The sequence below is a fragment of the Denticeps clupeoides genome, chromosome 10 (assembly GCF_900700375.1).
Source record: "Denticeps clupeoides chromosome 10, fDenClu1.1, whole genome shotgun sequence".
Taxonomy (NCBI): domain Eukaryota; kingdom Metazoa; phylum Chordata; class Actinopteri; order Clupeiformes; family Denticipitidae; genus Denticeps; species Denticeps clupeoides.
In genome coordinates, this window is record NC_041716.1 from 11,565,671 (window position 1) to 11,589,166 (window position 23,496).

Sequence of the window (23,496 nt, forward strand, 5' to 3'; positions counted from 1 at the left end):
AAAAAAACATGAAAGGAAAACATTCTCACAAAAGATCAGAAAATATGCAGCGGCGGTAAAGACTACAATGCCGCTCCATAAATATTATTTTTGTCTGTCTCCTCAAACAGTGGCAATACGAAGGTAACGGATATCTGTGATCAATGAAGCCACACAACACAGGTATGTTGGGAATCAATAGCGCTGATTTATTCATCTGGGCTCAGACATCCAACGACGAAAGAGAATTTTCAGCAATCATAACAAAGTCAAGGAGTCCTGACTGTTCGCTGACGATGAACCTGGATCTATTCAGACGGCCCAGACATTCTGCCCTCGGAAACTTTCAGAACCACTAAATAAAATCTGAAAACAGGAAGGTGCAGCGGTGACCAGAATCCGCCTTCCACTTCTAGGCCACCACTGGGGCAGTGGTGGCCTAGCGGTTAAGGAAGCGGCCCTGTAATCAGAAGGTTGCCGGTTCGAATCCCGATCCGCCAAGGTACCACTGAAGTGCCACTGAGCAAAGCACCGTCCCCACACACTGCTCCCCGGGTGCCGGTCATGGCTGCCCACTGTTCACTCAGGGTGATGGGTTAAATGCAGAGGACAAATTTCACTGTGTGCACCGTGTGCTGTGCTGCTGTGTATCACATGTGACAATCACTTCACTTTTTTTTTTTTTTTTCCTGTCACACGGTGCGCACAGTGAAATGTGTCCTCTGCTTTTAACCAGCACCCTTTGGGAGCAGTGGGCAGCCATGACAGGCACCCCGGGAGCAGTGTGTGGGGACGTTTTTTTGCTCAGTGGCACCTTGGCGTATTGGGATTCGAACCGGCAACCTGATTACGGGGCCGCTTCCTTAACCGCTAGGCCACCACTGCCCCGACATCAGCATAGAGAAAACCGTCGGAACTCTGCGCTGTTGGTGGAAAGGTGGTTCAGATGAAAACAAAAACTGACATGAGAATGGGTGGAGGGAACCCATCTTTCATGTGTCAAGTCAACGAGCTGAGATTTTTTTGGTTACAGTGATTAATTAGTGCAGGAATAAATTGAAGGGCCTTGCTGTGATTCTGTTGTATGCTGCAAAATAAGCAAGCATAACGTTCCCCTGATCCTCCTTCAGCTTCCCGTTTGGAGTCAAATCGAGAGATGACCTATGGTTGTGCTTTCACTGTGGCAAGGTAAAAGATTTCAGATTTCGGACTGTGGAATGGACTTTAAAGTAACAAAAGTAAAGGATGTGTGTCACTGTTAATTAAGTCATGACTGTGCTTCAGCACTGTGCGTCATACTCTAAATAACACATGCATCCTCAAGTGTATTATTGCTTTATAGTCAGTATAAGGTTCAGAGGCGCTGCTCCAGATTTTCAATCAGATTTTTCAAAAACCAGATCAAGAAATGACAGATGTAGGTCTAAACGAACATTAGCTTAAAAACTACTTCTTATTAATTAAACTCTAAAATTTTCTACTCATGATTATAGATATACATTTTTTTGTGTTCTAACATTCATGATCTAAACAAAAAAGGAAATACTGGTAGATGGCGTCAAACATGATATTTTATAAGTGTTCTAAGTTAGCATGCCATCAGTGTTGCCAGATTGGTAGAAACAAGACAGTTCTGTCTATGTTTTTTATTAGCATAAATGAAATATACATTCAGATATCTATATAATCTAACAATGAAGGTATATTGTGTGTCTGGGAGTTACTTGTATGTGTGAAATTGTGTATTTTTCTAATTATGTGTGTATTTGTGGGTCTACAGAAGGGGAAATAATTATTTGAACCCCTGCTGGTTTTGTTTGCCCACTATCATCAAAATGCTCAGTCTATAATTTCAATGGCAAGTCTATTTGAACATTGAGAGACAGAACAAAAACAAGCAAATCTAGAATGAAATAAGAATTTGATTCCTTTTGCAAAATGAACTTTAGTACCTGTTAGCAACCACAGTGGTCGGTTCGAAACTCGATCCGCCAAGGTGCCACTGAGGTTCCACTGAGCAAAGCACCGTCCCCACACACTGCTCCCCGGGCGCCTGTCATGGCTGCCCACTGCTCTCCAAGGGTGATGGGTTAATCACTTCACTTTCACTTTCACTAAAGGTTTGCACATATCTCGGGGGCATTTTGTCCCACTCTGCTTTGCAGATCCTCTCCAAGTCATTTTCAGTGCCCTGGTTGTTGGAAGGAGGTTCTCACCCAAGATTTGATGGTACATGGTCCCATCTATCCTCCCTTTGATGCGATGCAGTTGCCCTGTCCCCTTAAAAAACACAGTACACAATCGTTGGAAAGCCCTTTGTTCTTGGTCATAGTGCAAAGATTGGAATCTGGATAGATTGATAGCTTCTATGGATGGATGTCCTTTATACAGGTAACGAGTAGAGAAGCTCCCACTGTAAAATCCTTACCTGTAGAAAATACAACTGGGAAGCAGCAATCTTGCTCATTTGATGATGAAATACATTAATTAGGATTTTTTTTTTATTGTTCTGTCTCTCACTGTTCAAACAAACCTACCTGAATTAGATTATGATCATTTAAAACCAGCAGGGACTCAAATAATTATTTCCCCCATCGTTTGTGTGCTATTTAGATGTGCTTTTCTAAGCATGTATATATGTATATGCATGGATGCTCTGTGTGTGTTTGTGTAGCCGCTGCTGCTGCTTTGTGTGTGTGTGTGTGTCAGCTCTGTCTCCCCTTGATAGATATCCTCTTCATGTTTCCCCTCCCTCCCTCCTGTGAAAGTGCTCGGCCGGGTCTGCTGAAGGTTAATTTGACTTTACTTTCTCCTGCATTGTCCAATCTGCCGCTGCCCCCAATATCCGTATGGCGCTTGTAGCTGAGAGCTCCTGACTGAAGCCAAGCGACTTATCGCCGCGGCTGCCGTGATCTGCTAATTCAATAACATTACGAGTCAAAGATTACCGCCTTGTTGAAAGAAGAGGAAATGTAATTCTGTGTCGGAATTAAAGTTATTATCTTCAAAATGCTAGTGTATATACACACACATGCACACACACATACACACTGAAACATGAACACTTCAAATGCACTTTTAGAAACTGCAAATTTCTATGTGTTGTTATTCAATTCTTTTCCTGGGCTTTGAGTATCTCTTTGTCCATACACTTGTCACATTTTCCACGTCTACGGCAGAATGCAAATGCAGAAAGTATACAACAGGACCAAAGCAATCAACGTCTGAGATTGTTATTCTCTGAAAAGAAAGCAATAAAGCAAGGAAAAGCATGCTACTGCAGCAAAAGCACAGGAAAATGTTGAAATAAAACAAGCACTTTAGCACAGTGGATATGAATCCTACGGACAACAACAAAGACAGTAGGAGAGCACCCTCATGTTTGGGGTGCACATTGTTATATGACTATCAGTGCTGCCAATGTTAATGCATGAACACTTTTGTTATATGTGTTAACATTTTGGAAACTTGTTTCTGTGTGAGTGTATTCTATCTCTAGTTGCCATTATTGAAATGGAGCCAAACAAAAATGACATCCACTGGAGTCCTTAATGCATTTTGGGTTTGGGGAGGGTTGGTAGTGCTGTTTTGATGTTGTTAGATAGTTGCTTTTTTTTGCTTTTTTTTTGATAACCATGACAGAAAACCTTCACAGATATTTACAATAATGTCAATCAATGCAAATCACTGCATGTTTGTGCACTTTTCTCCATTAGTCACTTTGACCAATTTCACTTTGTAATTATTTTAAATTAATGTCAATCAATGCAAATCAATGCAAGTTTGGAATTCACATTACATTTCACTTTGAAAGCAGTAACTTATGATAACGTTTTCTTAAAAATGGTACAGCAGTGTACCATTTATTTGTTTTAAATCCACGGGTGGGCCCAGACTGGCCTGTAGCGTATATCCTGTACATGCTGTTCGTCCTGTATCACAGCAGGTACTGCCGTAGCATTCACTGAATCTTCTAGAAATCCTACGTTTGCCTGGTTTTAGAGACACAGAAGTCTAGACGAGCTGCTTAATTCTGCGGGCTGCTGTTGAGGGGTATGATGAGGGGTGCTGTTGTCTGACCAGTCCGTAGTGGGGACAGGGCGCAGTTAGTGGGTGGGAGGTGAATTTGAGGTTTCAGCTTTAATGAGCGAGCAGAACGCAGGCCTGTCCTCAGCTATAGGTAAACCTGTCCACCCAAACAAACACACACAATACACACACTCCCCGCAATTTAGAGCTGGTGGTGGACAGAAAGTGTTCAGGCAGCCGTGAAAGCGTGAGAGACCTGGGAAAATAATCAAATAAATGCAGTGGAGGGAGAAACTGGTCTTAGAGGAGAAGGAGGGATAGAGAGAAGCTGGAGGATTAATGGCCACAGTCATTAGCAGAATTGCAGGAGAACCTGAAGAGAACCTGGGGGTGTGTGAGGCAAGAATGCACGTGCCCTCACACAAACACAGACATACCCACGCAAACACAAGCTGATAGACACATTCAGACATTCAGTCCCACACACAGGATTTGTCACACTGAATACAATCATATATACAGTACAGGCCAAACGTTTGGACACACCTTCTCATTCAATGTGTTTTATTTATTTTCATGACCATTTACGTTGGTTGATTCTCACTGAAGGCATCAAAACTATGAATGAACACATGTGGATTTATGTACTTCACAAAAAAATAAAATCTGCCAAGGTGCCACTGAGCAAAGCACCGTCCCCACACACTGCTCCCCAGGCATCTGTCATGGCTGCCCACTGCTCACCAAGGGCGATGGGTTAAATGCAGAGGACACATTTCACTGTGTGCACCGTGTACTGTGTATCACAATGACAATCACTTTCACTTAAGAAAAAGTGGAGACCTGGCCTCCACAGTCACCGGACATGAACTCAATTGAGATGGTTTGGGGTGAGCTGGACCGCAGAGTGAAGGCAAAGGGGCCAACAAGTGCTAAACACCTCTGGGAACTCCTTCAAGACTGTTGGAGAACCATTTCAGGTGACGACCTCTTGAAGCTCATCGAGAGAATGCCAAGAGTGTGCAAAGCAGAAATCAGAGCAAAGAAACTAGAATATAAAACATGTTTTCAGTTATTTCACCTTTTTTTGTTAAGTACATAACTCCACACGTGTTCATTCATAGTTTTGATGCCTTCAGTTTGGCCTGTATTGTATTTTTATATTATTAGGACCTTGGGTAAAAATATGACCAGGAAACAAGCCTAAACCTACCCGTCAGGTTACACTCTCTAAACTAAGGCAAATCTGTTCAATATTGGTATTAGATGTAACATTTTGTAATGAATAGTATACAACTCCAAATATAATCCCCCAATTTGCAAGCTAATTAAAACAATTCTAACAAAACATTGAATATGATACCATCGTCATTGTATGAGAAAAATATCTGTCAAGGACCCAGGCCTGGACTAGTGTCACCTTTTTATTAATAATGAATCAAAGGACAAACCAACATGTGGGAATAAGATTTGGGACGGGGGGGTGGTGGAGACGGGCAAGGGACGGTTCTCTCACACGGGGAGCGGCACCTTAAACACAAGGATTGCCACAAATGAACAAGATACCACCTGAGACCTGACAGTCCAACAGACACAATACACAAGCCGGGCTGTCAGACAGACGCACACACACCTTACACACAAAAATAGCTTGAAAGCACAATATACCATTAACAACAAGCTCTGTGCTTCTGCACCTCTCCGTCCATCATCCACCTCCACATGTCCCTCACCGTTCTTGCTTGTTTGCACGCCGGTTTATTGGTTCATTAGCGACCGGTGGCCGCGTTGCCGTTGCGGTGCTGTCAGAAGGTTTTTCCTGAAACACCTTCAGAAGCTCCCGTGTCTAACTATGATATCATCTCTGTAAACAGACAGCGAGGAATACATCAAAACGCGCTGACATAGCCGGGCAGAGACGCCGTTTCATTAGCCGCAACAGCCCCCGACAAATCTTCACACCTCGCCATCTCCTGCGGCAGTCGCCACGCTAAGCTAAGTCTTTCCTAATTGACAGCGGGAGCGAGGCTTTGTCAGGGCCCTCCGCGCTCAACGTTTTGCATCCCCTACCGACAAGCCACTGATCATTTTAACGCGCTAAAAGCTCCCAAAACGGCTAACGAGGACGGAATAAACTCGGTGCCCCTGCACAGACATCTCGACAAGTTCATTTTTTTCCCCGTACATACGGTGGCAGCTCGTGACTGAAGCAAATGGAAATTTTCGGGGCTGTCTGGTGTGTCAACAATGCCCGTGAGGCTATTTATACAGACGCTTCCAGGTTTTTAAGGGGGATTGTTGATGCTGCAGTCAGGCTGGTTGGTCTGGTACAGTACGGTTCTGTGTGCATAAATAGGTCCCAGCACAATTGCATTCAATCGAAGCGAGAGCGTAGTCAAGTGCTGCTTGTGTGTGTGTGTTTGAACAAAAACCACTGCAGGGTGCACTACTCACATGGTAAAAAGATCGTTCCTCTCTGTCCATCGGCTTTGTGACGAACATCTTCCCAGTCACTGGGTCGATCTTGAACACCTCGTTAGGGGGCTGATCTGCTCCTACTCCTGTGATGCTGTACCGGATCTGATTTGACTTGTCCTTGTCTGAGCGGATCTGAGGAGGGATAAAAAAAAATGTAAAAAAAAAAAGAGAGAGAGAGAAAAGAGAAAGAGACTGTCAAGACCAGACAGCAGAGGTCGGATCTGATGAAGAGGTCAGACCTGAGGAAGTGGATAGAGAAGGTCAGGCGGCAGAAACGTGGATTTTGACAGGAATCACCTCATTCAGTGCGGTTGACTCCGCCATGTATGACCCAATCTGAGTGGCTTTCAGGCCTCAGAAAGTCACTCCAGCCCGGGTGTAAAGGACAGTGGTGTTACTGGTGATCATGTGGTCCTGATGACACGTCAGGAGCAATGAGAATGTTTAAAAGGGCCTCATTGGAGAAACCCCTCCATGGTGCCAATACATATAAGCTTGACTTGTGTTATGTTTCTCTTGGGGTCTGTAGTCACTATTGGGTCAATAATATGTATTCAACAATTGGCCTTAGTGAATTATTCACGTTTAGTTTCTTCATTTGGCAGACACAAGTGACTTCCAGTCAGTTAATATATGTCCAGACTCCTCTGGACACTTTGGTCACATTGGGACACTAGTCACAAGTGGTATTTTATGTTATACAGTAATTGACAGTAGTTGACACTCAAGTAAAATTGTGATGGTACTTAATCGGTGTAAGAAATACAATGATATCTAATCCATCCGCAACACATTCATGGGTGTTAACACTGTGGGATGAGTGCATGCAGTTAATACAAACTTTAAACACTTGGAGTACTTTATTCTTCTCAAAAAATATCGAGACATGTGCAGTTACTCCTGTTATAAATATGCAAAACATACAATAGTCAACTGTTGTTCATGGAGGGGGTTTGATGCTTGCACTAGACCCAGTGTCAATTGACTCTGAACTTGTTTTGCTCTTTTACTCTTACTCTTTTTGAACATTTCACATAGACAAACTTCTAAAATGACCATAGAATATGTTCACAGGTTGTTTGTAGATTTGTTGGTCTTTATCATCTTGGTGTTTTGTTTATATTCTCTACTTAAAAAACGGCGTTCAGTTCATCATTCGTCAGAGAGGTGGTAGAAGGCATGTGCATTGCCACCATGACCTCGGTTCCAGACATTCTTTCATCATCCTCCTATGAAACACTCGTATGAAAAGAAGTGCCATAAAATAAGCGAAGTCATGCAATTTCCAAAGCAGCCTTTTACAAGCAGGCCAAACCTTCCTCCACGCCGCACAATCACTGCAGCGATCAGATAAACACGGGCATTCATCATAGTCCTCTCCATCACACACACGGACACACACTGATTTCATTAGCGCCACAGAGCGACGTGCAATACATTATTTTCTACAGAACTGGGGCATCCCAGAGGAGGAGCTCTATATTTCTCTCTCAAACGTAAAGAAAGCATACATAGCCAAAACGTACAAATGAGTGTTTCATGACACAGACACAATCACACACACACACCTTTTTTGTTTGTCCCATTTTCTAGCAAGCAGGTAGAACCCCAAATGTTTCTTATTTCAGTCTCTCACACACACGCGTATGCTGCTAGAGTGCACCTCCAGCACTTATTTTTCCCAAATGACTGCTGCTCCTCCATTAGGCAGGTGAGGGGTGCGGAGAGCAGGTAGAGGCTGATCTGATCCGTCCCGCCACTGTTAATAAGAAGCGAGTCCGGTGGGCCGCCGTGCTCCTCTCCAGCTCAGGAGAGAGCTGCTCTCTGCATTAAGTGCACTGAGAGGCCGTGATTGGGATTGGAGTGCAGAGTAATTGGGTCTCATTTCAGGGAATCTTTCCATTTAGGCCCCCAAATTGGGTCCCACCGGGCCCTCCGATAGCACATCTCGTGTCATTTTGTGTGTGGAGAGACTCTCTCTCACACAAACATGCACACACAGACACACACACACACTTTGCTGCTTTTTCTGAGGGGCTCCGAGTTCACCAAATCCCACAGCCTCTTGCTGGGGAGGAAAGCTTCAGCGAGGCCCTCAGGACACGATATCAGAGTTGCCTCCGTATTTTCTCTAATCGTGGCACCAATTTAGGACCAAATCTGACAGGGCGGGACTTTTCACTTGCCCAGCGAAGACTGGCATGGAGAGGGTGATCCGGTGTGAGTGGGCACCACAGACACCTGTCATTGGCCTACGCCCCTCCCCACCAGCACATTAATAGCTCATCACCACGCTCAGAGCTGCTCTACAGCAGACTGGATATAGATGTGTCAACCTCATCGCAGCCTGGGACCTAAATCTCCGTCTCCCTATCGGTCTCTCACTCACACACACACACACACACACACACGCACACACATTCTGACATAGATGAAAAAATCAGACAAAGTTTCTGGACTGTGTGTGACAGGGAATGGAACAAGAGTGTAAAATATGCTGATTCTTCAGAAAACTACCCAGCACATTTTAATCTACACATTGCCTGAAAATGACCAGAAAGTAAATAAACTACTGTTAAAATAATGCAAAATTGCACACTAAAAAACTGTGAACATGATTGTTAAGCTCACGGGAGTGGGTTCCAATATTGCAAACAAGATAGATAGCTAGATAGATAGCTAGATAGATAGACTGATAGATAGAATGAAAAAAAAAAAACGAAATGAAAGAGAGAGGGGCCACAGGGAATCAAGCCTGGCTTTTTTCATGCCCTGGAGTGTCCATTAGTTCAGTGATTTAGTCCACAGCAGAATACAGAACAACAGGACATCAAAGGTTCTCTCTGTAAAAAAAAAAAAAAAAAAAAAGAAGGAACACAACAGCAATAAAAAGTGGAATGCACGTATGTGCTGCATTTTAATCCTGACGGATTTCTGTCTCTCGCCTTTCCCGGCGCAGGGAGACGCCCTGTGCAGCGCAAGCTTAATAAGCGCATCTTAAACCGCTACGAGGCACACAGAACAATTACACACCGAACTGCAAAAACAATTTTCTCCTCCCTTCCTGTCGGCTCTCGCCCTCCCATAGCACCTCTCCGAGAATTTCTATGGGAACAGAAATCATGCACAAAATAAAATTACTTCTGTCTGCCGGCCTGTAAGCCTCCGCTCGGCATACGATAGCGTAATTTATACGGGGTTTTTCCCACCCATTCCCACCTCCACACTGCGGGCTGAATTGTGCCCCTGTCCACGAGCTAATTCCGAGCAATTACCTCTTCCCACCCACAACTTCAGAACGATGCTGAATTTCAGCTGTCAGAGTTCAAAGAAGGCCATCAAGTTAGTTAGAGAAAAAGTGTGTGCGATGAATCAATGTGTGTGTGAGTGTGTGTGTGGGTGGCTGGATTTTTTTAGGTTTGATATTATTTCAAATGTATTATCTTGACCTCATGATTGTGTTCGCATACAGAACTGGCACCTATTACGAAAACACATTATCCCTGGTCCGTTCTCGGCAAGGTTACAGAATAAAGTGTGCGCTTCTGATTCTCTCTCTCTCTCTCTCTCTCTCACACACACACACACACACACACACACACACACACAATGATCATACAGTGTAGGTCAAAGGTCAAAGATCTGTATTGAAAAAGCTTCTGTTTTACATTCATTTCGAAGTTCATTGCATTGTTCATCAAGCGGCACTGTCCTTTGAGCAAAATCTCCAGGATAGAGCAACAACAGAAGACAGAAGACAACCAGTAACTATCCGAGTGTCCTACGTGGACAGGGTGAAATACTGGGAAAACAAGGCAGACATAACCGCACAATTAGGGTTGATAAGGGTTACGCAAGGGTGCACAAGGGCAACTGGGGTTGTGACATCAGGGACACGTTTTTTTGCAGCTCTATAATAGACTTAGAGCTTGGGGCAAGTTCACCACTGTAACATGAAGTATGTCTTCGAGATTTACGAAAATAAGATGATTCGAACAAATACTGCTCGTGGCATCTCGGAGAGAATGAACTTCCTATGCAGCCCTTTTTGTTATTATTGTGTTATTATTTTTGTATTATTGCGTTATTATTTCTGCCACTACGAACAATCTATTTTTTCAAATGGACAGAACCTGAAGTTATGGTTGACGACTCATCCGTGCTCATTCTGGACGATTTAAACCCCGTCCTGTCAATAGATCCCCTGTACAAGTGCGGCACCCCAGTTTCTTTCCTTGGATTATCACCTGCCTCCAGCGCCAACGGTCCTGACTGACTGATGAATCTGGGAATGTGAGGCTTTTTCTATACATCGTGAGGAGCTTAAAGGACGAGCTTGAAGCTGAAATGTGCAAAACCTACGAGTTGAATGTTAAATAAATTGCAATAACATTTTTTTTTTGTCACCGTGATTTAGGACTGTAATGTCCCTGTAAATTCTGCAGCATGTTCATGCACAGATGCTGGGTGTGTGCCTGTGTGCATGTTCTCAGCCGCAGTAGTAATGGTGACAGAGCGCGGCATGTCGTGTCGTTTGCTGCCTCCTGCTCATGGAAGCTGCGCGCTAATGCGTGCATTAGCCAAAACCAGTAATGTGTCACGGGCGTCCCGCATTGGCAGGCCCGCCTTCCTGCTCGCTCTGTCTCCCTCGCTCTTCCTCTATTCTCCTTCGCCTCCTGCCATCAGCGCCTATCGCTTCCCCCTCACACCCCGTAACCTTCGCGGGCAAATGATAGCGCGGCCTCTCCAAGCGACGTCTTCATTGTAAGTAAACAGATTAAGGAAATGAGGAGAAGCCGGCGCTCGCTCAGAGTCGCTGCTCTCCTCAGGGTAATGAAGGGAAAAAAGCGATTCATTTGAAGAGCAATAATACGGGAAGGACATTTACCCCCGTCTCTCCCTTTCTGTTTTCGCTGAGGGGAAAGTATGAAGGGGGTGGATTGGGGTGAAAAGTGCACATTGTATATGTGTGTGTGTGTGTGTGTGTGTGTATGAGAGAGAGAGAGAGAGAGAGAGAAAACAGAGAGAAAGAGAAAGAGAGCGCAACTGTAGCATCCCTGGTCTCTGGGTAAATGACCTATTTGTCGAGGGATCAAAGCAATTTTCCCTCATTACCGACAACCCGTCAGGGTTTTAAGAAGATCTTATCGGCCGGCTTAGCTGCCTTCTGTGAGACAAAATAGGAACGAATAAGACATCGGGAGGACATAAAAAAAGAGGCATGAAATATTTTTGCCTGTGCTTTACACCCCGTCCGGACATACCCATAAAGCTCACCAGCATTCCCGAATCACAGTATTTTAGTGTTTTAGCGACACTGCAGTGAGCAGCAGAGGCAGTGATGGGGCCGCCTGTTGTTTCTTCATCCGTTTTTACTGAAGGAGGACAAATTAGCGTCGGGTGGCTGCAGACATCAGAGCGGGTTACCCGGCGTAACTCTACAGCAGCGTTGTTTGAAGCTCAAGTGGCTTTAAGGTCTGTGTTTCAAGTGATAGAGGAGCATTAGTGCCACGCTTCGCACCAGCAACTTTGACAGCCGGACCCACGCATCGCTGAGATTTGAGGAGAAAGACAAAAGACATGCTGACATGTTAACACGAGAAAATATTATGAATCTACAAAACAAATGCAACTGCAATTTAATTGTAATTGCCTTTCTCACAGTAATTAATTATGGGAATGATTGGACTGCGAAGGATCCACCGGATGAAACTTTATCTACTTTTTTATTTTTTTGCCTATGAAAACCCTGGAGTTCAGTCAGCATAAGCCCGACCTGCTGTCTTACAGTAGAAAGTACTGTGGTGCATCCATTCCATTGAAGCATGTTTGTAATCCAGACACTGGAGGTGTATTTCTTGGTGTCGGTTCCAAGCCAGGAAGGGCTCTTGTGACCCGTAATTAAATGTTATGATCATTGATGCTGTCCATAAAGACAGGATAATGTCCTGATAAAAGCATTTAACTCTACCAAAGAGCATACATAGATTTATAAAAAAAAAAATTAACATGCAGACCCCTCGATTCTTTTACAGAAAATGGGTGGCAGAGCAGGAGGCAAAATGGCAGCCCGGTAAGCCGACAGCAACCGATAACCACCGCCAGGCCACTCGCTGAGCCAGTTCCAGTCCCTTATTGAAGATGCAGAGAGGGAGCGAGAGAAATTAAGTAAATTTAACCCCCGGGTTGGTTTCCTCTCTGTGATGCATGGTCTGTCGGGACTCATTCCAGATCCAGATCTCCTCCGTCTGACAACCGCTGGCAAGCGGCCTTGCCTGACTACAGCCATTGATAAGATGGCTGCTCAAACTTCAGCACATGCATTCGTCTGATGCTATCTGCAGCTGTCACGGATGGTTTGCCAGAAAGGTACAGAGTTGGAGTAGGCATCTCCAAACACAAAAACAGATTGCATTGCCAGACACGCACACGGAAAACAATCGTTGGGGGGCATTTCTCTTTGTGAAATTTGAGGTCTAATGGAAATATGACTAATGTCTCCAAAGAATGAGGGGACATCTTTCAGAAGAGCGATGTCCCTCCTAGGGTTGTCTCAATGTGTCGACGTCCTCAGTTGCATTTTCGCAAAAAATACGTCAATGCAAAACGGTGGCCATGGCAGGCAGAAGGAACACAATTGACTTCGAGTGCAAGAAACATGCTCGTTTGTCAAATGTTTCTGAGACTGGTTTACTGTAAAACCCCTAAATCATCCTTTCATGATGCTGGCCACCTGTGGTAAAATGGCCTAGATCAGGTGTTCGCAAACCATGGCTCTTCTACAGGGATATAGGGATGGTAGTAGCCTAGAGGGTAACACACTTGCCTATGAACCAGGAGACCCAGGTTCAAATCCCACTTACTACCATTGTGTCCCTGAGCAAGACACTTCAGTTGCTCCAGGGGGGGACTGTCCCTGTAACTCCTGATTGTAAGTCACTCTGGATAATGTAAATGTTAATGGATATTCCTGCTCGTAAAAAAAACGCTCTGACAGCGTTCAACGCATGAAATCTTTGCGCCCCTGCAACTATTTTCTGTGCATAAATAAAATTTCACAAGCAACACACTAGCCTAGTTTTTTATGCATGGCATAAAAGTAAAAATATCTGCCATGTTATCTTCATTTTAAGTTTCAAAAAGAATTTGCGGCTCCCGGTGCTCTCTCTCTTTTGTGGAAACTGGAACTAAATGGCTCTTAGACCCCTTGCTTAGATGGACACATGAAAAAAAAGAAAGGAAAAAGCAGGAAAAGCTTAATAATGCTACGCCTGACAATATTTAGCATCTATTTCACTCTTGCTTGAATTTTATTTTGTTTATTGCTCTTAAATTCAAAATTACATGTATTGGAATGTTAAAAATGTATGTTTTTTTCCATCCTGACATGTAAATTAGAATGTATAAATCACTATATTAGTCAACACTAATCACACAAAATGACACAAATCCATGCAAAGAAACCTGTTCAGAATTTCCACCTCAGACATCATCTGGCACCCAACTACTATAAGCACAAGATTCGATTCTTCTGCTTGACATTAAACCACATAAAGACTCTGGCCCATGTAGCCTGTGGATCTTGCAGTGATGGCCTCACTGTAACAAGGTTCCATGCAAATGAGAACAAAGGAGGAACGTTTATACAAAAATTGGACACAGACCTTAAAAGCTGCATGTCACAGGCATCAACTATGAAGAAGCTGGCACACAAAAGAAAGTGAAAGCAGCGCTCTGAGAAAAGCTTTGTATTAAAGCGCCTGGCAAACAAATAAAGATTAAATATCGACACTGCACAAGGGGGAAAAAGAGCAATTATTGCTGTTATCAATAGCAATGCTGCACCTTCACTAAGTGCACAAAAACAAAGAGGTCTGCACACACACTCACAAAGAAAACCGTCCTGAAAGAGCCAGTATCAGTGAAGTTCTAATCTTCCAAACCACAACCAGCTAAGGAGATTCGAGTACTTTTGGGTCTACACAGGGTAGCACCATCCTACCTCAGAACCCTTATTATACCTTGCACTGCACCTCGCATTCGCCAACCCTCCAGCACTGCTCGCCTGGTCCCTCCACACTTTCAGCCTTACAATCACCACATTCAACCTATTCAACCAATGTAACCAATTCGACCACATTTAACCTCCTTCCTCTGATCCCCATATCATCCACTCCTCCTTTTCATCTGTCCATCATCCCATTCAATCCCAAACATTTTATAGAGCAACAGTGGTTGCACTTTCAGCCTTCTAAAAACCACATATCTCAACCATTCACCAATTTTAACCAATTCAACCACATTTAACCTTCAACGTCCACAGTCATGGCCTAGCGGTTAAGGAAGCAACCCCATAATCAGAAGGTTGCTGGTTCAAACTCCCATCTGCCGAGGTGCCACTGAGCAAAGCACCATCAGCAGAGGACACATTTCATTGTGTGCACTGTGTGCTGTGCTTCCCTTTCACCCCCATGCCTTTTAGAGACACTTTCAGCATTCCAACCACCACATATTTTAATCCTATTACAAATAACAAATGTAACAAAATACTGTAACAAATTCAACCACATTTAACCTCCTTCCACTCGTCCCCCAATCCTCTGCTCCTCTTTTCTTCCCTCCAAATTACATTTTCAGGCTTACATTTAAGATTAATGACAGGAATAATGACACCAAATTGCATGTTAACATGCAATTTTTTGAACATGCGCCAAATGTCACCAAATTTCATGAGTCATTGTGGACATGCCACGTTAGCAATTTTCTCTCATCTCCTAAATTTTTACAATTTCACCCATTCCACAAAATTAACTAATTTTACAGTGGTGCCACTCTTTGCCTCCATCTTTTTTTTCCCTTCATCTCTTAAAATATTCATAGAATTGGCTAAAATAGTACATAAACTAAATGATACCATTTTTCCCCTTCATACTTTCATCCTCTCATTTTTTAACCTATAACTGTGACAAACTTTCCTTTTTTGGTGTGAATTTGTGTATCAGTAGAAATTAATCACAATCCAACTCAAGGCAGACGTACAGCATGGAGTCAGCAATAGTTAACATAGAACTGCACGTGAAAATCAGGAAACCTCATTATTACGGTGTTGGAAACACCAAAAAACTAACAAGCCCATTTTCTTGTGTTAAAAGATTTGCAATTAAAATGATATAAGGAGTCAAACTCCAATGACAAGGTCTCTACTACACACACACACTCATACGGTACAGAAATGCAGGACATTATACCAGTAAAATGGCCTGATACAGTTGTTGAAGTAACTGTTCCATATTGGCTATCATTCACTGTTCTCTCAAACTTTTAATCACGGTTCACAAAGAACAGTCGCCACTTGGGGTTTATTTTTGGCAGCATTAGAAAATTTAGTTATTCTTTGGGGGTTAGGGTTTTGTCTTACATTTTGAGCATTTTTGGTTTTCAATTTTATTTATGTATCTGTGTGGTTGGTGCTGGGGGCCTGAAAAGATGAATGCAGATGATGATGGTCAACCCTGTGAGCCCCTCGTGGAACCAGAGAGGAGAAATGAAATTTATAAGGAAAGAAGGAAAGTAAAGACAGGAGGGGACGAGGCCAACCGTAGGAGCTGTCAATCTTAATTAAGAGCTCTCCGTCTCTGTGTCTGTTCACCGGCCTGCCGGCAGACAGCGTTATTTTAAAGGTGTTAACACACTGACAGCTCATTATGCTGTTATTTTTGGCAATGTGTGAAATGGACTGATCTTTGAAGCAAAACACACACACACACATACACACACATATATATCGTCAATTTCATGCCACCAGTAGTACATGTCCCACAGTCCTCCAGTGACACAGATCACATCCAGAACCGGAAACCGTCACTCAGGCCAGGGGCCTGGAGATAAAGAGGGAAGTGACCCGTGGTCCACGTACCATGATGAATGTGGATTGGTCCAAACCAACTTAATCTCATTTATTACAGAGACATTTCACCCCTCCCCCAACACATCTCTCTCTGTCCCCTTCTGACTTTCTCTGGCCCAGCAGCTGCTCTAAAATAGCTCTTATCACTTATATATGAGTTAAGGTTGGAGTGCGCCCATGCGAGATGACAGAACCCGTGTTAGTGAGATTCCACGTGGCCCTGTTTATTTCACGAATACTGCTGCAATGTCTAAGCTATAATGCAGAACTTGAAATACACATCCAGTCATTTCCTTGCAGAAAATGCAAAAACTATTTTTTTGACCACCAACTTTCAGAAAAATGGTGGTAATGTGGGCGTTCTGACACAGGCCACTCAAATGTGCCTTCCAGTGTGTGTGTTCTGTTCATACTCAGACTCGCCAGTAATTTCCTGCTCCTGGCTGTATTTACCATATACTCTGCAAATTTGCAGTGTGGATAGCTGCATGGCTATGTTCTCTGTATCTTTCTCTCTCTCTCACACATACGTACACACACAATGCAGTCACCAGCATTCAGAAACAAAAAAGCCTGTCATCTTGGCCAGATCCGCTGATACATCTGCTCCCTGCCTTGTCACTGCTTTAAAAGCAAACACACACAAACTCACACACACACACACACAAGTACGCCCATACCTGTCAGACCGCCACCAATTACAGACCTGTGTGTTTTTGTGCATTTATATTTGTGTTTGCTTGCTCTGACAGACACACAGCGAGAAACAATCTTCCACTCCAACCTGCATGTAACTAGCTAACAATCCAGCCCAAAAGGAGGCTAGACACAAAATATATTAACCCTCAGACCCAAACCAGCATGCAAGCTGGTCCAATGAAATGGAGGACAAAGAACACAGGAAGCAACTTTAAAACGGGGCAAAACTACTTCATATGTTGTGATGCATTTCAATTCAATGATACACTGTATTATGCCCGGAATTCAAACCGAAGCCATTGCAGGCTGAAGAGTACACAACACTCCCTCAAGAAGATACGCTCAATACTGTTTAGTTTCCTGCCATTCTGGACCCGCTGGAGCGGCTCGGGAGTTACACAACAGACTTGAGCCCATGGGAGACCTGTGGTTTTGGGCCACCAGCCCAGGAACAGCGCAAGAGCGCAAGCCTCCAAACACGCACCTAGAAATGCACATGCAACACAGACACGAGGAGGAGCGTGCTCCTTTCCAGCACTCATACAAAGCAATTAATGATGCAACACACACTGCTTCATGAAAGCAAGAGCGCGCCTGTTTGACATCACCTCTGTGATTTTAGAACACAGAGCACAGCGCATAAAAACCAGGCAATACACAAAAGAAATAAATAAATAAACAGAGGAGCTTCGAGTTCATGCTCTGAAATCGCGGAGCACCGCTTACGGTTTGTTGCAGCTGATTTTGCTCATTAGTTCCTCTTCGTTGTTGAAGAACTGAGATAATTAGCAGGTCTGGCTGAACAGAAAAAAAAAATATTGCAGAGGGTGTGGGACACTGTTCTTCAACAAGTGGCAGAATGTGAATGTCCTGCACTGTCTCATTAGTGACCAATAAAAGAGTTCCGTGGGGAGGGGCAGTTTTTTTTTGACACACATCTCTGAATAATAAGGCTGCATGTACATACATCTGACACACACATAGTCATGCATGCAAACACTGATTCCTTCCTACAACAGGCTCTTAAAATCTGGACAAATCTCCCCTTATGTCACTGCATGCAACCTTGGTGTAACCATGAACAATTCCCTCTTTCACTTGTCTCACATTTCCAATCTCTCTCTCTCATGTTGTCTCCTTCCCTAAACATTAGAAGGATTTGTCCATTTCAATCGACGCTGGCTACTCAGTGCATACAATGAAATGTGGCCTCTGCTTTTAACCCATTGTCCCCTGAGGGAGCAGTAAGCAGCCATAAATGGGGACGCTACCAGGAGCTCAGTGGCACTTTGGGATTTGCACCCAATACCTTTCCACTACAAGTTCATTTTCTTACCAGCTAGGCCACCAATCTCTGGTCATCTCCAAACTAGGACTACTGTAACTCACTCCTGGTGGTCTCTCTCTAAGCGCTACTCTCCAGCTGATCCAGAACGCCGCAGCAAAACTGCGATGTTCCCTTCCCTCCACTGGCTTCCTGCAGGCTCCCGCATCAGATTCAAAATACTGATGGATGAAGGGTCAGTAGCATCCTACCTCAGATCTCTCATCACTCCTCACTCTGCACCACAAAATGTAAATGTAAAAACACTGGGGCACATATCTGTAAACATGAAGAATACATCATAATGTGTAAATGCAAGGCAAGGCAGTTAACATCAAATAGATCAAATAAAAAAAATAGGAAATATTCAAGGGCACAAGTAAAGCAATGTTGATTTTGTAAATCTGTAGGTGTCAGTAGACAATAATTCATCTGCATTATTCATTGTCATGCATATAAGCCTTAGAGCATCTTGATCACATTTATTTATTTAGTTATTTATAACATCACAGAAGATTTTTATTTAAAAATACGGTATGTTAAATATATCCTTGGAATATGTTACACATGCTATAAAACGGTCTGTAATATTAAAAACCAATTAAACCAGACCAATTAAAAAGCAGAAGAACCCACAATGTGTACAGCAGCACAGCAACCCTCTACGCAGCACAACCTCACACACCATCCGTCATCCTTCAGCTCCGCCACAGCAGAAAATGCATCTGCCAGTCTCTAACATCAGCGCAATCACAAAACAGGGGAAAACATTCATTATTCCGCCCGAATTGCTTTACCTAAATGGTGTCAGTCACAGAAGGCAGATGCAGCCAGAGTTCAATTATGAAAATCTGTTTTGTATGCGATTGAGGCTCGGCCGTGCGTCGCAGAGTAAACTCAATCCCATGACGTCTTATCACAAAACCATCAGAGTTAGCCTAACTTGCCGGTCTGGACACACACACACACACACACACACACACACACACACACACACACACACACACACACAAAAGCTGCACAAGAGTCCTGGCATGTCCTCCACTTCACACTTTGTCACAGTGTTCATTTTTCCAAATGATGAAGGGAAAGTGAGAAGAAATGGGGAATAAAAAAAGCGATGGAAAAGATGCAAAGGAAATATCAGAGAAGAGGGAGAGGAAGAGACGACAGGCGAGAGAAACAGCGATGAAATGAAACAGCTAATGCATGAAATCTCACTCGGCAATGTGAAAATCTCACGATTCCACTACTTGGTTGCTTTTATCTGATTTAATAAGCAATTACAATTTTCCCATGAACCGCTCCTTTTTTCACACCGCAGAGCTAATTTTCTGCTCGGCATTTGCCAGTGAAAATGACTTTAAAGCGTTTCTTGCATTAGATGGAAGCCGAGGTTGCGCTGCAGCAGCTACGCCCCGAAACCACGACTGATCACAACATTCAGAAAGGCCCTGGACCAGTGATGGGAAGTGATCATCACAGTGATCATCACAGAAAGCATCACAGGGAAGATAAAAGATAATCACCAGAATGACCAGATTCCTTGTGTGCTTGTCTTACACACAAGCAACAAATGAAAACATTTAATGGGAGAGTCCTTGGCCCCGATTTTATTTCCTATAAAAAGAGATCAGGTCCACTGACGGCCCATGAACAAGGTTTATTACAAACAAAGAAAGCAGAAGAACAGTTAACATATCAACAAAAAGGACGAATGAATGGAGCTGTGCTTTGCTTAATTCCTGTGTATGGTCCGACAGCCAGTGTAACATCGCCATCACCGGCTCCCGATCTACAGTCCAGTTGTCTGATTGCAAGCCACGCCCATTCTTTTCTCCACTGCACCTGCTGCCCTCTGCATAAAAAGACTTCCTGAACTGTTCAGGCTCTTGGTTGCGCTTGGTGTAATTGTGGTCTGTATGTGGTCTGACTTTAGTTCAGATTTTGGTCCCAATTCCCAGTTCTGTTGATTGCATCCATAAAAACCCAAAGTCCTGGTCCAAAGTCTTTCTTCATGTCATTACAGCCAGAGACAATCCCTAATAAAGATGGAGATGTACAGTGAAGGAGTTTAAGTGGCAATCAGGCATGACCAGAGTCTTTAGATTTAATCACGATTAATTTATAAGCGATAAATAGTTTTTTAACTGAATGATAGCTCTAATTAAAACATCATTAAAGTAGATTTTCTGCGTATCAGTAATAATTACACATGAACAGAAAGGGCTTGGTGGGTGTCTGTTATCCTTATCTGCTTTTTTCAGTAAATCCTGAAGACAAGTGCCCACAGTGAAGCATTCAGTATGCTAGAAGACACCACATTTTCACATTTTGTAATAACATGTCACTTTAGAAACCACAGACCACAACAGTAAAAGATTTTCTTGTATAGCTCTATTTTTTTTTTACATCTATGATTTAACATGTGTGTGTGTTTTCCACAACCTTTGCGTGTTGTAGTGTGTGTATGTAAGGAAGTTAATAAGTCAGTCCGGGACAGAATTAGGGACATGGGGAAATGTCTATTAGTGCAAAGAACATCAATTAATGAGAGTTAAGCAGTGAATTACTTTTCTAATTATTGCATTAGCAGTATGGCACGGCTTTATTTCCAGGGCCCCGCTCCGAATTGGGCAATGGCTTACGCTAAATTAAAGAGCCTACTCTCCCGGAGCTCACAATGGAACCATTCCGCCTGTGCACACGCCACCACCACCCCACACAGGAGAAGAAAGCGAGGAGGAGGAGGAGCAATGATGGCAGCCAGAGGTGTGTGTGTGTGTGTGTGTGTGTGTGTGTGAGAGAGAGAGAGAGAGAGAGAGCGAGAGAGAGAAATTAACTTGTTTAGCATTAGCAGGAACAGAGGTTCTTTTTTTGTTCGTTTCTCACTGTCATTACCCAGTAGACTCCCTAGTTCTAAAGGATGGTGATATTACTTAGCTTTTTGCCTGAAAACACACACACATACAGACACACACATGCACGCACACACTGTGTACAGTACACAGAGCCGCACTCTATATAATTAGATGGACAACGGAGGTAATAGGGAGATGCAGAGAGAGAAAGAGAGAGAGAGAGGGGAGTTAGAGGACAGAGAGGAAGAGGAAGGGGTGGAGGATGGATGTGCACTTGCACCACAGTTGCACTCTCGGTTCCACCATTAAGGAGAAGAGAAGAGACTTTCAAGATGCTGTATATTAAAAAAAAAATATTAATTCAAAATGAAAAATTCCACCCCAAGAGAGAAACAAAAAAGAGAAAATAACAAGAGACGATGCAGCTAATTACAGGCACACACTGATCATCAATGATAATAAATGTACTAAACTATATTATGTTGTGTGCCACAACCAACACCACACAACCTGTGACAATACAATCCTCAGACCAACACATGCGTCTTCTGGCTGTGAGCCTGTTGTGCAAACTGCATCAAAGCTATGAATGAACAAATGTGGAGTTATATACTTAACAAAAAAAATATATACAGTACATATATATATAAACACATACACAAACATATGTGTGTGTGTGTATTTATATATATATATATATATATATATATATATATATATATTTGTGTGTGTGTGTGTGTGTGTGTATGCTTATTGCTATGCAGCATGTGCCTAGCAAGTCTGTGTGCCAAATTAACAATCACACACACACACACACACACACACAAACACACACACACACACTATTATCACCACTCTCATCTCATGGTTGAGAGCAGAATTCAGTGTTGTGCAGCAGCTCTGGCTCTAACGAATACTCTCGCCTATTCCAGGCAGGAAACTCTCCTCACATGCTCCCCTACTGAACAGATGTCTTTGAGATGAAGGAAGGAGGTGGGAGGGATGGAGAAAAAAAACTGAAAAAGTTTGAATTTTGATGATGTCTGGACGTCTGACAAAACTGACTGCTTGCTGCCAAAAGTTGGCTCGGCCAGCACAAGGCATGCTGGTGCCCAACCGGACCTTCTGGAGACGCGCTGCCACCACGGACGGACAGATGAGGTCGCAGTCAGCGCCAACGCGCATCTCCATGGACACACCTGGGCGTAGGTGTCTGCTCACCCCTCTCTCACTGTCATCGTGCCTGTCAATGTGACAAATGAGTCCAGCATTGCTGTTTGTTCCCTTTTCTTTCACTTCCACCTACACACACACACACACACACACACACAGAGAACAGCTTGTGCGCAACAGAAAGCTGAATCTCAGCAATATTCCTGTCTCTGCAGGAGTGTAATTTGTTGTACTGTATTAGAGGCCCTGGGGCTGGAGGTTCTGGTGGATAAAAACATATGGATTGGGTCTTCTTACAACACTCCGCCCATATTTGAGGTGCTCTGATAATGGAATTTGCATTATTGATTATTGCTGCATTTATTAAACAAAAAATGTTTAGAATTGTGAAAAATTATATAGTTTCCTGCCATTCTGACATCTTTAAATATGCCATACTTCCTTAAACCCTTAAATCAATAAAAAATCATATACATTGATCCCAACATTTAATTGTGATTAATCAGATTATTGCAAGATCTGTGGTTACAGATGGATCCATTTAATAAAAAATCTAAGACAATTGATTGATTATAATCACAATAATACAACACAATGGTATTCTGGCACATGTGCTGTCAGCACAAGCACAAGGTTCAGTGATTCAGCAACCGTGCCGAAATTGTGCCATTAAATGACTTAAAGGAAATATTATTCATAGTGTATAAACTACCCATGAAATCAACATGCTTTATACTCAGCAAATATAACACATCTAGACAATATCAATCGACTGAGTCCATCAGATGAGAATGGGTAGAGGGTCAGATTGTCTTACGATTCTGCTGGATTGAAACAAAACCTTGATCTGGATCTTTTCTTTTTGAACTTTCTGGTCCCCCTGTGGTGCTGTGTAATACTAATGCAGCCTCCATCAGAGGATGTTGGTATATAGTACAGGCATTCAAAAGGGTCATCAAGAGGTCAAATATGATGATGCTGGAATGATAGCAGCTTCATTTCTTTTTTTTTTATTTAGCACACACTTACAGACACACATTCCCAAG

General features: G+C 43.2%; 1 protein-coding gene across 1 annotated transcript in view; it reads right to left on the reverse strand.

Moving 5' to 3' along the window:
• The window catches only part of LOC114797992 (cadherin-4-like), a 285,019-nt gene that overhangs the window by 48,132 nt on the left and 213,391 nt on the right, over nt 1-23,496 (reverse strand). The window contains exon 6 of the mRNA XM_028993348.1: nt 6,463-6,618. Within this exon, the coding sequence (XP_028849181.1) occupies nt 6,463-6,618 (156 nt within the window). The remainder of the gene's footprint in view (nt 1-6,462; nt 6,619-23,496) is intronic.